The sequence below is a fragment of the Solanum tuberosum genome, unplaced genomic scaffold (assembly GCF_000226075.1).
Source record: "Solanum tuberosum cultivar DM 1-3 516 R44 unplaced genomic scaffold, SolTub_3.0 scf00319, whole genome shotgun sequence".
Classification (NCBI taxonomy): domain Eukaryota; kingdom Viridiplantae; phylum Streptophyta; class Magnoliopsida; order Solanales; family Solanaceae; genus Solanum; species Solanum tuberosum.
This window is the reverse complement of record NW_006239243.1, coordinates 391,662-409,941: the sequence shown is the minus strand read 5'-3', so window position 1 is coordinate 409,941 and position 18,280 is coordinate 391,662. Positions and strand designations below refer to the sequence as shown.

Genomic DNA, 18,280 nt, shown 5'->3' with positions numbered 1-18,280 from the left:
TGTCGTTTTATTGTTTTTCTATTCGTATTAAAGTCTAATTACATTTATGAAGAATCTCAAACACACCATCACAGTTCATATTGATATCAATTTATTATTATTCGATAAAATGATCAAACTTTCCACAACTGTGTATTGAAATATTGCTTCAAAAGTTTTTAAAAAGCAATTTCATTCATTCGACTAATCAGTATCTCATTTCATGTCATAATAACAACAACAACAACAACAACACATTCAATATAAATCCACATATAAGACATAAAAAGAATAATATATATACCAACCTTACTTTATAAATTCATAAAAAATGTTTTTTACATTATAAGTAAACCATAAATAATATTATTAAAAATTGATAACAATAACGTCCCACTTCCTTTTAGTTTAAATATATGAATCATCTTTATCAAAAATGTTTTCAATACATCTTATCTATCACTGGAAATTCTCTAATATATAACAGCAAAAACTCTATAAATTAATACCCAATAAATTAATAATCTCTCTAAAATAATATTTTTCTCCGGTCCCAACTTGGGTCAACGGAAAATATCACCAATTTCGATAAGATAATAAGATAATATATTTCCAAAAGACCCTTATATAAATATATGGTCTCATTAATATCATAAATTAATAATTCTTTAAAAGTACAAATATATCTAAGACAAATTAGTGAAATATGATTCTATTGTGTTTGTTTTTTCTTAAAATTTAAATCTAGTTGAAGCTCATCTCTAGTTTTTCTTATTGCATCCAAGAGCTCTGGTGTTGTCTTTTCGAACTACACCATAAAATTGTGAAGAGTTCTTGATGTGATAAGTGTTTACTTATGTGTAACTGATTCAAAAGGTATAGTATAATTTTCAACTTCATCATCAACATTGCTTTTTCCGATGGTATCCACAATTTCTTCTAAGCTCTAGACCTTTGAACATGTATCACTTTCACTCCGATAATCCAACGGGTTATTGACATCCATTTTACTGTGGTAACCGAGATCATTAATCACGACCTCAAGTTCATGAATGACGTTTTCACAAGTGGGTTCATTCAAATTCTGTGAGATCGCATCCCCGAACGAATTTTACAGTGTCGAAAATAATTTGCTATTGTCTCTTGTTGAACATTTGTTGTCCAAGCAGGGATTGCAAAATTGATAGCATCCAAACATTAATCTTTGTTGGATCAGTTTGTCCCACTTCATAAACTTCTAATATCCTACGATAAAATCTGTTACGATAATACATCTTAAAAGCTCTTATTAACCTAGCATCACAAGGTTGAATTTTGAATGTCATGTTGGGTGGCAAGAAAAACAATTCAACATTTTGTAGTCCTTCAATATTTCTATTATGGGTTGGACAATTATCTACCATAAACAAAACTCGTCTACCATACATTTTGTGGTCAAACCAACAAATATATTCATCAAAAAGCACACTTGTCATCCATGCTCTTTTGTTTGCACGATAGTGACAATTCAATAAATATGATACAAAAATTAGTAAGATACAATGATTTTGATGTATTCGTTGTACTTTATGTATAATATTTTTTTTTATGTGAAATCAATAAATATGATACATAAATCAGTAAGATACAATGATTTTGATATAATCAAAATTAACCTTCATTTAAAATCTCAAACCATTCATTAAATTAATAAATATTAATTTATCGATTGAATAATATCTCTATAAAATAATAAAATTTCATGGTCTCACTTATATTAATTTATAGAGATTTTACTGTATACTGAATATTTCTCTAATACACATCTTATCTATGTCTCTTTAAAATAAATTCTTTCAATGCAATTTTAGGTCTTTCTTTATATATATCTTTTAAGCACACAAATATGGAGATTTTTTTGCCTTCTAATTTCTCATTTACTGTTCAACACATGCATTAAAATCTCGATTAAATTTGAATTTGAATTCAAACTCAAGACTTTTGAATAAAAATGAAACGGTCTCATTACTCTACGACAACCTACGTTGGTCACCTATGGAGACATATAATTCTTTTATTTAAACAAAACACATCATTTAAAGCCGTAAATTGTCGCTCACAAAAAAGTATATGGCACAAAAAGATCAGGGTACTAAAATAACAATCAAAATATAAAAAGGGACCAAAAAGCAAATTCATCAAAATAACGAACGGCACATAATTGTGTATAGATCCCGCCAAATAAAATTTCATTATAGTCCCTCAAGTCCAATAAATTTTACTTGTTCCACATTCTTCCACGTATCTTTTCAATTTCCATAATACTCCTTACAATCTTCATCTTCTTCTTCACTCTTCACTGCAACTCAAAAGCTTCACTCAAAAACCTATACTTACATACAATTTTGTATAGATATAATTTTTTTTTGAAGCTTTGATTTCGCTATAATGGATGCAGCTGCACAGTTGGTTTACTGTGGAATTGATCCTATGTGTCGCTCTTCATTGCCGTATCGTGGACTCTCTTCTTCTGGTTCTTCATCATCATCGTTGAAGAAATTGAGGATTCGGAGGAAAAACGGCGTCGTTCGGGCAATTGCGACTGAACCTAAGCCGTCGGAGTCAAAGACAACTACTAAGCCGGTTAACGGCATTCCTAAACCAGTCAATGGTTCTTCTATGGTAGGTTATGCTAATTCAATTTTTGAAAGTTTTAGTCAATTTTTGGGTGAATTGAATTGTGATACTAATTTGTGCTGCTGTTCGAAAAAAAGGGATGATTTTTAGAAATGTTTCTGAATTTTTATTGGTTAAAGGGAAAATAAGCTGCAAATTGGTTATTTGAATGGGTTTGTTGGTGTGATTAGTATACTGATGTTTGGATGATGGCTGATTGAATTTTTGTATTTGTGGGTTTGCAGAGAATGCAGGATGTATCACAAGAGATCAAGAGAGTGAGGGCACAAATGGAAGAAAATGAGGACTTAGCTATACTCATGAGGGGGCTTCGAGGTCAAAACCTGAAAGATTCGTTGTTTGCTGATGATAACATTAAGCTTCGCCTAGTAGAGGTTCGTTTGTTTGACTTTCTTATCAAAGTATATCAAGAACTTTAGCTTTTGGCTTGGAAAAGTATAAATGGATATTCTGTTGTATCTAAAGATCTTTAGCTTTTGGTTGGCTTGGGAATAGCTGTCCTTTGGCAATTACTATATATTTTAATGATTCCTATCTTTGATTTCTTCAGGTTAATGAGAGCAGTGAGTTCTTGCCCTTAGTTTATGATCCTGCTAGCATTTCTGCATATTGGGGTAAACGGCCGCGTGCTGTTGCTACCCGTATAGTCCAGCTAACATCTGTTGCTGGAGGTTTTCTTTCACGTCTTGCCTGGGATGTGATAAATAAAAAGGTTAAAGAGGTAAGCTGCACTGGATGCTTATCCGCTTTTGCTGAAGTTAGTGAATTGCATGTAGAGCTACATACAATTAACTTTTGAAATCCTATGCCTGTGGGTTCTGTGTGGTTTGCAGTCCTATAAGATGGATTTTTTTGGCTTTCTGTAGTATTCCTGATTGAATGATCAATAAGGAGCTATTATTTCGAACTGATTACCATTTTCTTCATTTCAAATTCAAGCATTTTAGGCTTCTTTATTGATCTCTTCTCTACAGAGCTTCATTCATTTGATACCTTACGGTAAAATTTCACTACAGTACCTAACAAGAACAAGGATAAGTTGATACTGAGACAATGGAGTTGTGAGGCATGACATTCAATCAAGATGGAAGAGTAATAGGACAGAAGAAGTGACAGAGTAAATGAACTTCAAAATGAATTCTGAGGTTAAAGTTAAACTATTAAATATAGTTATTCAGAATTTTAACATGTCACAATGCCAGGATGTAAAACACTAATTGATGAATTCTTAAAACCAATAGTGCCTAAAGTTTCTCCCTTTGAAATAGTTACTAATCAGTAATTGTTTTGGTTGAGCTTTCCTAATTTCTAAAAGGGAATTAGAACAAGTGACATTAACAAATATGCTTGGTCTGCTTGAGTAATCCCCCCACCCCCACCTCACACAAATAAAAGAAAACCCGGAATCAAGATGTGTTGGAACCCTGTAAGCTTTTGTAGAACTAGTTAATTTCATGAAATTCCATTTGGAAACAGGTAATCATCTTTATGTCATAAAAGAGAATTCTATGAGTTGGAACAGTTGTGTGGTGAACATTGAAATAGAGCTTTGATGCATTCATTTATATACTCATATACCACACATCTTTCATTACTTTTTCATCCCATAACTTTTGATCTTTTCCAATCATTAGAATGAGGTTGCTCGAGCAATTGAGTTGAGGGAGATTGTAACATCACTGGGTCCAGCATACATAAAGCTAGGGCAAGCATTAAGCATCCGGCCAGATATACTATCACCTGTTGCGATGGTTGAGCTGCAGAAGCTTTGTGATAAGGTCAGATTGCAGTCAGCAGCATGACTTATTTCTTTAAGTCCAACTTTAATTTTCAGGAAACTATTATATCTACCAACTTAAATCATACTATTTATTTTAGTTTAATTTCATTGATACCTGAATGGTGGATTCTGTAAAATTCTCTTGTTGCTTTTTTCATATTCATATAACTGTTTTGATGAGCTCCAATTCATTTTAATGCCATCTACCTTTCTATGTGGTTGTCCTTTAATTAGAGACTAATATTCTTTGTAGTGTACTGTATTGGAGATTGAGGAACTACTTTGTTAAAACTTCTTTCTTAGGCTAACCCTTTTCCCTATGATCTGGAATAAACCGTAACAATGGCACTTGTAATTTGGTTGGGAAGTCTTTCTTATCTGGATGAAATATAATGTCTATCCTTGTCACAGAATGCCAATGGAAAAGCCTGCTTCTAAAACCATTTTTATAATAAATGTTTCTGTAAAATTAAGCCATTGCTTTCATGTGAGAAGAACTGGTGAATCTCTTTGCCTAGTAATGTTCATGTTTTAAAGCAGCTGAGGCATTGACAGGTTCATTCTTCGACCATGAGAATTCTTTGAGCCCTTTTGAAGAGATGAGGCTCTTTTTTCTTTATGGAATACATTTAGAACATCTTTGCCAAGTCAGAAAAGAAGAAACATTAAGAACTAGGTGCACGTCATGGGGCTAAAAGCTGCATGCGACGAAATTAGAAATAATATGAAACACTGAAAGGTGGAATATTGTGTAAGCTATGTACAATCTTTACTGTTGGCAACATGTTACACTAATTAATGTGAACAGACTACAATCCTTACTATTGGAAACATGTTGCACTAATCAATGTAAGCAGAATGTTGGATTTACCATGATTAGTCTTGTGTACAGCCTGCACTGGAGACCTTGTGACTGGTTCTTCCCAGTAGTTTTTTTTTTGGGGAAGTTTTGGGGGAAGGGGGTAAGATTGACAAATGACAAAGTAGTGTAATTGAAAAAACTCTTTACTGTTGCCTTCTGAACTTTTAGCATTGCATGATTGCTTCAGGTACCATCATTTCCAGATGATGTTGCTATGGCCCTTATAGAGGAGGAATTGGGAGAACCATGGCCTAACATCTATTCTGAGCTTTCTCCGTCCCCAATTGCTGCTGGTAATCTTTCTCATCATCTCTAGAACTTTCTTTTTAAATAATATGCTGTAATTATTTCTTCATTTTCACTATGTATTTCCTTAACCATTCTCTTTTTGTTGGGTTAACTTAAATGTGAGTGCTTCTTTTTGCACATTTTTCTTCTGTAAAATGTAAAAAAATAGCTAATTTCTAAAGAACCTTTTTCTTCATCATGGCATTGGCAGCGTCCCTTGGGCAGGTGTATAAGGGCCGGCTGAAGGAGAATGGAGACTTGGTTGCTGTTAAAGTACAGAGGCCTTTTGTCCTTGAGACAGTGACAGTTGATCTATTTATCATACGGAACTTGGGGCTAGTTCTTCGCAAGTTTCCACAGGTATTGATTGTCCAGTTATATTTCCCCATTATTTTCCAATCATTGTTAGTCTGGAAGAAATAATGCTTGTTGCTTCTGTTTTTAAGATTTCCATTGATGTGGTTGGATTGGTGGATGAATGGGCTGCCCGCTTCTTCGAAGAACTTGATTATGTGAATGAGGGAGAAAATGGAACACTTTTTGCTGAGATGATGAAAAAAGACCTTCCTCAGGTATCAACAATTCTGACCTCTACCTCACACCTCTGCCCCAAATGAATAAAACCCGGAAATGATTAGAATTAAATAAAGCGAGAAAGAGCACTTCTCCTTTTCTTTCCCAACCTCCAATCTCTCCATGTAATAAGAAAAATGAATTTTGTCTCTAACCAGCAGTGCACCTTGTCTCAAAATAGGAGAAACCCTCCCTAGGGGGTGTCCTCCAGTTTAGACCTATGTTACTCGGACTCTTCAAAAATGTCAACAGGTGCGTGTCAGATTCGCCAAAAGTAGTGTATTTTTGGAGAATCCAACACGGGTGCGGCATCAAAAGTGAAGAGTCTGCGCAACTAAGGTTACACAAGGTCATAGAGATTTTGTTGCTGTAAGTTTGTTTCCTTAAAAGCTGGCTGCGATAGTCTAAGCTGGATTCTGTAATTCTCTTCCTTAGTTATTGATGAAATTGGTTAATTCCAAAAAAGAAAAAGCAGTGTGCAATTTATTAACTTTTTAGGGAAAAAAGGATAAGGAGAAGTATGTGAACTTACTCACAGAAGAGTAGATATTTGCCTATATTCTTATAGATGTATTAAAGTACAGATTTCTTAAACTGGAAAGTATGATGCTTGCTGCCTCTAACAGTGTTGTGATCTGTCTGGGGAAACCTTTTTCAGGTTGTTGTCCCTAAGACATATAGCAAATATACTTCAAGGAAGGTTCTTACAACAGGATGGATTGATGGAGAGAAGCTATCACAAAGCACCGCAAGTGATGTAGGTGATTTGGTAAATGTTGGAGTCATATGCTACCTTAAGCAGGTGCTATGCTTAAACTCTTTACAAATTTTATGTTAATATATTAATTAAGCTTTTGAGTCTCATATCTTGCAAACATCATTAAGATCTTGTTTTCTTGATTTTTCTGTTGTATACTGCCTTATCCTTACTCCAGATCGATCAATGTGGTATTTTTTCTATGAATATCCTCTTGACAATTAAAATTTGTTCTCCATCTTATATTTTGTCTTTTTGGTATACAGTTGCTTGACACTGGTTTCTTCCATGCGGATCCACATCCAGGGAACTTAATACGTACGCCAGATGGAAAGCTAGCTGTACTTGACTTTGGTAAGAAGCTTTCATTTGGTTTCCTCTTTTCCTGATAATTTATTGAATAGTTCATGAAAGTAACTCTATGGAGAGAAATGTTTCTGATGAAGAACTATATTGACAAGTTACCTTCAGTTTACTTTGAACTTAATTTGATTTGGCCTTTAAGGTGCTTATTTCCTTTGTAATTGATCAGTTTATTACTCTTTGCTTGCCGTAAGTTGACTCGTGTTATTTTGCTTTGACAGGCTTGGTTACAAAATTAACAGATGATCAGAAATATGGCATGATCGAAGCCATATCTCACCTTATTCATCGAGATTATGGTGCCATAGTCAAGGATTTTGTGAAATTAGGTTTCATTCCCGATGGGGTCAATTTGCAACCCATTTTGCCTGTACTTGCCAAGGTTTTTGACCAGGCACTTGAAGGTGGGGGAGCAAAAAATCTTAACTTCCAGGAGCTGGCATCAGATTTGGCACAAATAACATTTGATTATCCATTTAGAATACCACCCTATTTTGCTTTAATAATTCGAGCAATAGGCGTGCTGGAGGGGATTGCATTGGTGGGGAACTCTGATTTTGCCATAGTGGATGAAGCTTACCCATATATAGCACAGGTACACTCATATGGTGCCACAGTTCATTTGTTCTCTATATTTTACATTTACATGGATCCAAATTGCTGTAATTGCGTGAAACAACAATTGCCATCTCTGTGAGGGTACTTTGATGATCTATGTGACAACATTATCAGATAGCCTTGTTTCACACTTACAACCTACTAACCTCGGAGACTAAATATGGTTGTGCATTTGAGTCTTACTTGGGAGGCTGTCGAACACCATTGAGACATGTCTTTAACCAATTTATACATTTCCTACTTAATGCAAAATAGTTTAAATTTGGATTGTAGAGCTCGTTTAAGTCTCTGGTACCAATATGAATAAGACACGCTTCTCAATATTGTACTCCTTTGGTCCTATATTAATTCGGCACTATCCTCTTTGGTCCATAATAAGAATTGATCAGTTTCATTGATCAGAAAAACTTTACCCATTATTATTCTATGACATAAATTATACATGGGACCAAAATCAAAACTTCTCATGATAGCTTCCTTTTTTTATTCTCATGGTGTAGTAGCATGGAACTCTGTGGCTCTGTCTACTACACCACTTGTGATAAATGACATTCCTATAACTCATCTGAAAGCTTAAACTTCAGAGGGGATTTGATTCATTGATTTGGTTCTGCAAAACTTAGTTTGTCCATTGTCATCCTTCAGGTGTCACTTTTAGATAATTTGAATTCTCATTGTTTACACTGTGCGTTTTCTTTTCTCAGAGACTGCTGACAGATGAATCTCCGCGGTTACGGAGTGCTTTACGTTACACAATATATGGGAAATCTGGTGTTTTTGATGCTGACAGATTCATAGATGTTATGCAAGCATTTGAGAATTTTATAACTGCAGCTAAGAGTGGAGGTGGGGAGAGTTTGAATGGGAGAATGGCAGAGCTTGGCATTCTGCAGAGCCAAACAAATAGCATAATTCCTTTTCCCTCAAGTGCTTACCAAACAGAGCAGCCAATTCAAACCAGAGCAGCATTAGGATTTCTGCTCTCTGATAAAGGGAATTTTTTCCGTGAATTCCTTTTGGATGAGGTATGTGTACAGATTTGGGAACAGTCACCATTGTATTATCCTTGACACATGCTGTTCTTTCTAGTTGTATACATGTTTCATAGTCTATCATACTCCTCCTAACCCATTTCTAGTGTCCTAGTTTGACTATGCATGGGCACACAACTTTTAGGGCAATAGTCAAAGTTTTATTGTAGTATTTAATTAATAGTGATTCCACAACTAGAGATGAAATTTGCTTTTAGGAATTTGACACTGTTTTGCATAAAAGTGAGTCCCGTGGACATTTTTTAGGAAAAAGTACTGAACAGTATAAAAAAAAAGTATTGAACAGTATGTGGAAAATTTTCCCTTTCAGTTGAGTGAGAACATCTTCAGGTTAGATAAGTAAGGATATAGATCATGACTGTCAGTTTTAATTAGCATAGATTAGAGTGCTATGAATAGCATGTGCTTTGCAAATGGACTTCAAATGATCATCGCCTTTTTGTAATGTCTGGTATATGTCCTTGCTTTCTTGTCCTTCACGCCTGAGCCATTGTAAACTAAATATATTTCTAGTCTGCTTTTCATATAACATTTGATCTCATTCTCTCTCTCACACACACAATACGGAACCACTATTAGAAACCTCAGCTATCACAAGAATATAAGTATGTGCTGTATCCATTTGTTCTAATACGGTCATACTTACTGGGCCATACACGTGACATTTCAACAACATAATTCTCTTCTTAATGCAAGCAGATAGTGAAGGGCATTGATGCACTAACAAGGGAGCAGTTGGTTCAAATAATGGCATACCTTGGAATTGGAAATGCAATTCCAGTATTCAGTATGGTTCCTGCTGCTTTTGTACCTATTAGACCGGCTGCACTTGTACCATATGTAACTGAGGAGGACAGAATCATATTGAACAATGTTCAAAAAATCATCCAATTCTTAGCTGCTGGGACTGCATCTAACCAGGTATCCCAATTTTATATTATGGCAAGTTTATCTCCAGAGGAGATTTAATTACTTCACTTTGCACACAGCAAAAGAAAAGAGGTTGCTCCTTTGTTGCCTCTGCTCGCAAATAAGTTGCAATTGCTCCTGCGCTAGTAGGCTTAATTAAACATCAAATCATATTACCAATGTCTCGTTTCTAGATGTGTTTCCTGAAATCTTGAACTCCTCTGAGCGTGTGCTAGTGTCAACTTCCCATGGACACGTTATCGGTAGAAATAACTGTGGGCTGTCATAATATTTCACAAGCAGGTTAAAGAAAAAGACATAGGAGTAATAATCTACATCTCAAAACACTTGCATGATTTTGTAAAATATACTCTAAGTGTCTGAATTCGAACATAAAGGGGACTTAGATTCTGAGTAATTTGCCAGAAAATAGCTTAAGTAAACTAAAGTGCATTTCCATTTTGCTATTCAAACACATCATAACTATATTTCATCCTCAGGGTTTGGAGGGAGCAAGTGTCCGTAGAGTGATCCAGGAGCTTCTTCCAGTGCTTCCAGGCCTCTCGGCTAAGGTTCTTCCCGAAATTCTTAGTCGACTTACTTCTCGTGTGATGGCACGCTTGATACGAGATGCACTGTTGTAATTCCAATCCTTCTAACCTTACAGTTTCCTCTTCTTGAATTGTGCATATATCATTCACAAACTTGAGAGTAAGTAGATATAGAAAAAGTATATTTATTGTACCCTCTTGTGAGGCTTTACCAATTATACTGACTAGTATAGTTTCTGTACTTTATCAGAACAGATGTAAACTTCCATATATCAAAAAGAAATATGACACTAACAGCAATTCCCTTACAATCTGTTCTACTTCTCTGGATTCACATATTGCAAGAAAATTATTTATTCATATCAACGAACAAAAGTTCAAGACATTTCCACCAAACATCACTGGGAAAATCCAACAGTTTTACATCATGTGAAAAGAGGAAGCAACTTGTTGCCTGAGGCATATGAAATGATCTTCCTTTTAAGTGGAGAAATGTATTGTGCCCCATTGAATGCAAGAGCCCTGAGTACATTTATTGGCATGAAGTCAATAGAATATGCCTTCTGAAAACCATCTAGGATTGCCATCATTGTAATGTTTGCAGCTTTCCTCTCTGATTCATATCTCTGTAAAAGAGTTATCTGCACAGAATAAGATTACCATTATAACCTGTAATGGAGAGGTAAAACGAGCCAGCAGTGTCGTAAAGGATACCCAAAAATTGTAAGCCAATCACAATAATAACCATCAATGTAAGACAGTGATTCTAGATTATACCAGAATAGAGAAGCTTCATGTCTTGCCATTTTCTGTCTATATCTACAGGGAAAGAAAGGATTAGGAACATACCTCCCCAATGTCAGATCCGACTGCAACACCTTCAGCAATAACTTTAGAAAGACACAATGCATCTGCAAATCCCATATTAACTCCTTGGCCAGCCAGTGGATGAACTGTATGTGCTGCATCACCAATAAGAACTAGACGTTTTGATGCATAACTATTAGCATGCATTAAAGACAAAGGGAAGGCCATTCTATGAGAGGCTAGCTTAGTAACTTTTGGTGGAACTTCAAAGCCCTCATGTGTTGATGATGTGCTGTCAGCTTTGAGCCATGAAAATACATTTCCACCCTCAAATGATTTGGATCGTGGATGAGGACCATATCCATGGTCCAGTGCGAGGTTCACTGCTTTTACAAAGTCTTCCTCTGACATTGAATTCCGGTCAACAGCTTCCTTGGGGTCCATTGACCAGACAATATTGCTGAACTTTTCACCAATGGGCAGAAGTGCAATTGGACCATTAGGAAGAAATCTTTGCCAAGCACAGAAGTTCTCTACTGCATGTTCTACTGTACAGATGATTGCGCTTTGTGAATACTTCCATCCGGTTGTTTGTATTCTTGCCAGCTCCCTAACACTTGATTTTGACCCATCAGCTCCAACCTGTAACATGTTATCTAACTCATCATTTGTATTGAAGAATCCTTCAAAACATTCACATTTGGTGAAACATAAAACAAGTTGAGTTTACCACTAACTTCGCATACATGCTGTTTCCATTATCCAGTTCCAACTTTGCTGAACTTCCACTAGCAGATGATGATGTGCCACTGGAGCTTGTCACTGATGACATTGCAGGAAAGGTTATTGAACTTAACCTGGACGAGTGTATTGTCTTCTGAAAATCCGTATTCTGTCCAAATTATCACCACCTCCGGTCAAACATATCACCAGGCAATCATTGACATAAATCAAAATGAGGAATCTCAGGAGTTCCAATTAAATACCAATAAGCACAAATTAGAACTAGAAACAAAAAGTTTTAGCTTTCCCTGTTACACCAATCTATTACTCAAAATTCTGAAGGTAAAAGTTATCACGGACACTTTTTCAAGTAACTTCAACAATTCAGTTGGAGCATCATTGTCGTTGGTCTTTTGGGCAGTAAGGGAGACAGAAATATCTAGATTGCTGAAGCATCTATACCAAAGCAGTTTGAGTCTCACAACAAAAGTGACATTAACATGTATACTTTTGATCTGAGATGCACATGTTAGGTAGGGAATTATGAACCTCGGCAGTAAAAGAAAAATTGAAGTAAAAAAGAAATGCTAATATTTATGATCTTAAGAACATTTGTTACAATAGAAAATTACATGTAAAAGCAACTTTAGGACCAATATGATTAGAGAAAGGTGTTGAATCAGACACTGAAACATCATCAACACTAACACGTCCTTGAAACAGTTCGCTTTTCATTTTAGTTTTTTGACTGATGATAATAACTGTTCACCCAAATGGGTTAAATTCTGTATACAAAGATAAAGAGCATAAGCAAGAACATGGCTCTCCACAAGAAGCAACAAAGCATGGAATCAAAGACAGGGAACCCCATCCTTGAAATAGATTTGTAGCAAGCTTCTTAACAACAACACCAGCTATGCTTCAATCCCAAGCTAGTTGAGTCGGTTAGATGAATCCTCACTATCCATTTCACTCTATTTGAGGGAATGTCATTTCAATACTTCAAAAATTAGGTTCTCTCAGACTAAAAGTTCACATACAAATCTCTTTTTTTTAAAATAAGTAATTACTGAAAGATAAGTCTCTATCTAGATTAAAAGGACGACTAGCAAACATTAAACCTAATGTAATCTTCCTCAGTCTTAGTGTTAGCTACTTGGTATCACCTCTCAATATTTTTCTTTCCTAGTGTTCTATTTTTTTGCTAAGCCTATATGCACTGCAAGATATTGTAGCAAACTGCTTAAAAGTAGATTGTTTTTTTTTTTCAGGTAAGGTAACTTAATATTCACATCATCCAAGAGATGGAATGGGTCCTATCTCCATAACTAGGGATTCAACATGCTTTTAACTGCATAATAAAAGTTGGTCCATATGCTCAAATACCTGTATGCATGATAACAAGGATTTGTGTAGCACCTTATTCTCCACCACGCACCTAAAGACAAAACTCAAACATCATCTGGTGAGAGAACATCATAACTATGAAAGCAAGTTGTTACCTCAATAAAAGGAATTCTTACCCGAGAACATCTGCATCAACATCTCTTGCATTGTACCTTGTATAGCCCAGACCCGTATAATCCCAAACCTATAAAGAAATAAATTACTAATGGGTCAAAAGTGAAATTTTTCCACGATTGGATCCAATAAAAATGAGGTCATTTGGATGTCATGATGCAATTTGTATCAAGGTAACTTAGCAATTACAAGAATCTATAGTCCTATCAAAGACAAATTACAATTCTCACAAGCAACAGCTTTCCAGATATTTTCTTGAAAAATATATGAGAAGAAGAAATTGTTAGCAACAATGTTCGTCCAACCTTCTATTTCTGAAAACTAGGATATCTTGATGGTTGGAAGCGCATAGGCAGCTGAGAAGTAAAGCATTGCAAGTTTAACAAGTTTAGCTAAGATGTGCTTTGCCAGTTACCTTTTTAGTCTCTCTTAGTTTAAAGCTATTGGTGTTACCATCTGCTGCCATTAACATGACAAGGATGAGTAGAGACAGAGATACTGAAATTCTGAAACAAACAAAGACAACCATTTCCTTTAACATACATTTGGAACACAGATCCATACCCCACTTTTCCCCTTCTTTTTAATTGGAGAGGTGGAGAATAGGTATACTACTCTTGGTCACTGATAAATATTTTTAGAGACCCTTCAGTCCCATTTTTTTTTTTCAAACTGGTAACTTAAAAAAACAAGATGTCTAAAGGCTAAGTCCCATTGCACAGAGCTAAGTGTCCTTCATGATCAAACTCTCTTCCTCCTTGCCAGGAAGGAGTTCCTTTATTAGGCTGTATATCACAACTGAACAGTAAACATAAATACTATAATCTTACTTGCTATAATTTGAGAAAGTAGTCACCGCACCTTGTACACATTGAAAAAATTTCTACTGGGTTCACATTGATTGAAATTTATTTGGCAAAAGACAAGATGTCTAAAAGCACGATTCAAGTATGGTAAGACATTTTCCTTGTGCTTTAATAAATTTCTGATATGCAAGCATCCTTGGACAAAAATTACAGTACTCCAAAGAGAAGAGTTTGAGGAACACATAATATGGAATAACTGTAGTTAGAGATTGCAATAAATTGAACCTTTTCTCAATGCACATGATAAAGACAATGATTGTAGAGAGTTAAACTGGGTGTTCAACACTACGTACCCCATTAAACTTATTCTTTTAACTATGTCCCCAAATATTGGCATTTATAGTAATTATATTCTCAACAGAGGATGGGCTTAAATTACTCCATAAGAAAACTTACAAGAATGAAAATGTAATTAGCAAAATTACCTGCATTTTATCGAAGTAAGCATGGCGGTGCTGCTGAACAAATTCCCATGCACCCATATCTGTAAACCAAACGTTTTCTCATGATAATCTCACATGCTTTCCATTAACAGGTGATGATGTTTTCAGCAAATCAAACATGTTCAAGCAGAAAGTAACAACTACTGGTACACGTACAGAATGCATCATATAATGTCCTTTTGATTCAAAAAGTAATAAACTTTCAACAGGTCTTTCATCTTTTTCTGACTGTTTTTCAATGGCTTTACCAATACAATGATTTTATCATACATTTTCAGCATAGGAAAAAAAATTTCTCTTTAGATGCAACCAGTTAATGTAATGGCAGAAACACAGATCAAACCATTATCAGTACAGACAGAAAAATCTACAGAAATATCAGAAAATAGAATAAGTTCGAGGATACCTTTGAAGAAAGAAATGGTGGCAGGTGTGACTGTACTGACCCGTGGATCTGGGGGGTCCTCTTTCTTAATGTGAAAGTTATTCATCAAAGCAGGATTACTGTCAATGATGGCAACACTTAGTTGCTTTGTCAATGGCATAGTTGCTGCAGAATAGTCAACAAGTTAGAAGAAGAGTTGTCATGTTGTTGACTAGCTTAATTTGGTACAGTATATATTCAAATGATTCACATACAACAGTGTCCATCTTTTACCCCTTCTAGACTGCTGTTCCCAGAGGGTTGATAAACTTTTATAAACTAGTATTCAACTATTTTCCACAGGCTGATTATCATTGCAGGTAGTCACTACCAGGGATAAGCTTTTCAAGGAAAAACAGAGTACCAAGTGCAAATCGAGCAGATGACTGAAATTTCTAACAAAAAGAATTTCTAAATCATCTTAGATTCAACTAGTAATTTAGAGGACACCTTTACCACTGTTCAAGCATCAAAATTCCAATTTAAGAAGGTTAAACAAAACATATTTACCTAAGGAGCACGCTAGAGCCATCCCAACCATACCACCTCCAACAATAGCAATATCATATTGTGGTATGTCATCTCTTAATCCAGGCTTTTCCAAAGGCTTCTATGCAGTTAAAAGAGAGGCAGATAAAAGTGAAGACTGGAATTGATACAGAAAATAAAAAAGAAAAGAGATCAGAATGTACAAACGTTCAAATTGATAGTACTAGAATAATACCTTTTCACTGACCAAATCGGGATTTTTAACACCTGTATCACTGCATAAAGTCCTCTGTACAGATCTAAATCCATGAATATTCGACACAATTCTTCTGCTAACAGAAAGCCTAATGCAAGAATATATTAGATTACATTATCGTCACGAAATTAAAGATTGAAGGAATAATCAAATATGACAATATTTTATACTTCACTATCGGCACATATTATATGGTATGTGTTACAATTTCCACATGCACAACCACAATTTTAAATGAGACTGGAGTTAATCTACACACTAATAAAACACACTGCCCTCTTGATGAGTATATTCTCAATCTCCTGTTTGTCTAATGTACACAGGCAGGTTATTTCCATCAAAAGGAACCAAAAGTTTGTTGGTAAAACAAACAACGTTACTAGGATATCCAAGCAATCTATCTGCCTATTCCTACATGAAGTTTTTCTTCCAATAGATCTACACAATTTCCTAGGTAGTTATGCAGTCATAATCATAAGAAAGACAAATGCATTCAGTCAATTGTATTGTCTGTCTCTGACTCTCAGACAATAGAGGGCTGCTCCAGTGATAGATCCCTGGGAGGTCAGGAGTTCGAGTTACAAAGGGAGAAAGTGGAAATTCTCCACTGCTGATCTCTTCAGGGTGGAGCAAGAAAATAACTAGCCAAAAAATCAGCTCCGGAATTCCATTTTGTAGCTCTACATCTAAGTACAGAACTCCAAACCAGAAAGACCAAAGACACCTTTCAGATAAATAAGCACACATCTATTATCTAAACACAGACATCATGCAGTTCACATTTTCTTCCCTCCCAACATCAAATTTACTCTACATTTAGTTATCACTATGCTCTTAAAAACCTTAGTTCCTTTTGTACCTTCGAGACTATGCAGCTCCAACTTCTAATTGACCAAAATTACTATCCCGGAAAGAAAACAAAACAAAAAATAAGTGTCAACAAATATTCAGTGGATATTCAATTAGCTTTTTGCCCAAAATAGTCCCTTAACTATGCCCTAAATTTTCACTTCATCATCATAAAAGTTAACTAAAATTCATGAAGTAAGAATTCGACAAAAAACTAGTCTAAAAACCTATTCAAGATTAAATACATTAAGGAAACCAAACACACTTTTTGCCAAGTGATCCAGCATTGCCGGAAGAAGAAAAAAGAAGATGACTAGTGAAAAAAAACAAAGCACAAACCACACAGGGGCCTAATTTGAATCCGAATTACACTCATTAATTCCCAAGTATAGAAATCAGCTAAGGCACTACGAATGTAGGTATGGTATAATGAAAGTCATTTTCTAGTGTATAATTACCAAAAAAAATGTTATTTTCCACCAGAGGAACATGACTTCTCTAATTTATGAACAGAGGTCATTTTCCTCACAACTATAACTTTCAATACCGGATCACTTGCTCCAATCAACAGTAGACATTATTATCAATCTGTACTAAATAAATCATCAGACACTATAAAATTTGCTAATATTATTATGCACTATTAAGCTTTAACACATTTATTTGGAAAGACAATTTCCACTAACCAGCCAAAAACCAAAAAACATTTTATAAGCCAAAGAAGTCATTTTTACCATTTTGATTGAAACCATTTCCCAAAATTTCAAGTAAACCAAACACAACAAAATCACTTTGCATGATTAACACATTTTGTGTCATACCAAACACACTTAAGAAAAAAAAAAAAACCACAAATTCACAAATTGCATACTCAATAACTTGAAATTAAACTTCCCTAATCCAAAACACTGCCAAAAATTCATACTTGGAAATACCTTACAATAATACACAAAAACCTTACCAAAGGAATAATTATTTTTTTTTGGATAATTTCAAGAACACACACAGAATCAAAAGTACACATAATCAATAACACAAAATCGCATACATACCCATTTTAATATTCTGACAGGCATAAATTTCAGGAAAATAAAAAAATCACCTAGTAACTTCAAATTCATATTACTATTTTTCAACTAACTCAAATGCAAATTGAAAAATTAAAATAAAATAAAATAGATCAAAGAACATTCGATACCTGTTCATGCTTGCTATGTTGCTACGTGGAGAAGAAGCAATTCCCTTTAACAGTCGTTTTGGAGACTTAAGAGTTGGGCAATTTTAGTTTTGGGCCTAATTTTATTGGAAATATTTGCACAAGTAGCCTATTTTTTTACATAGAACTATTTAAAGTGAAGCCACATTTTTTTTGTGTGTTCATTGCTAGTTATGCAGAAGTGAGTTTTGAATTTGAACGACTAGTTATATAATCTACTTTTAGTTTGATATACTAGAAGAAGAAAAAGGAGGAAGCTATTTGTGTGCATAAAGTTC

General features: G+C 34.9%; 2 protein-coding genes across 3 annotated transcripts; one reads left to right on the top strand and one right to left on the bottom strand.

Annotated features, from left to right (window-relative positions):
* The first annotated feature begins 2,242 nt into the window (after positions 1 to 2,242).
* Positions 2,243 to 10,660, top strand: LOC102581356 (uncharacterized protein sll0005). Its single transcript, XM_006360276.2, has 13 exons — positions 2,243 to 2,640; positions 2,880 to 3,029; positions 3,206 to 3,376; positions 4,290 to 4,433; positions 5,485 to 5,590; positions 5,797 to 5,945; positions 6,032 to 6,157; positions 6,817 to 6,960; positions 7,182 to 7,269; positions 7,500 to 7,873; positions 8,601 to 8,921; positions 9,648 to 9,869; positions 10,358 to 10,660. The coding sequence occupies exons 1-13, from the start codon at positions 2,407 to 2,409 to the stop codon at positions 10,499 to 10,501; spliced, it is 2,373 nt and encodes a 790-aa protein (XP_006360338.1). The 5' UTR covers positions 2,243 to 2,406; the 3' UTR covers positions 10,502 to 10,660.
* LOC102581687 (ubiquinone biosynthesis monooxygenase COQ6, mitochondrial) lies at positions 10,655 to 18,018 on the bottom strand. 2 transcript variants are annotated; one of them, XM_006360277.2, is made up of 10 exons: positions 17,985 to 18,018; positions 15,917 to 16,025; positions 15,703 to 15,802; positions 15,175 to 15,318; positions 14,751 to 14,809; positions 13,462 to 13,529; positions 13,325 to 13,376; positions 11,946 to 12,107; positions 11,258 to 11,857; positions 10,655 to 11,049 (listed from the first exon to the last, which is right to left on the bottom strand). In XM_006360277.2, the coding sequence occupies exons 1-10, from the start codon at positions 17,990 to 17,992 to the stop codon at positions 10,834 to 10,836; spliced, it is 1,518 nt and encodes a 505-aa protein (XP_006360339.1). In that variant the 5' UTR covers positions 17,993 to 18,018; the 3' UTR covers positions 10,655 to 10,833. The 2 variants fall into 2 exon arrangements, with proteins under 2 accessions (XP_006360339.1, XP_006360340.1); XM_006360278.2 differs by having other exon boundaries at positions 15,703 to 15,799.
* Positions 18,019 to 18,280: the final 262 nt, after the last annotated feature.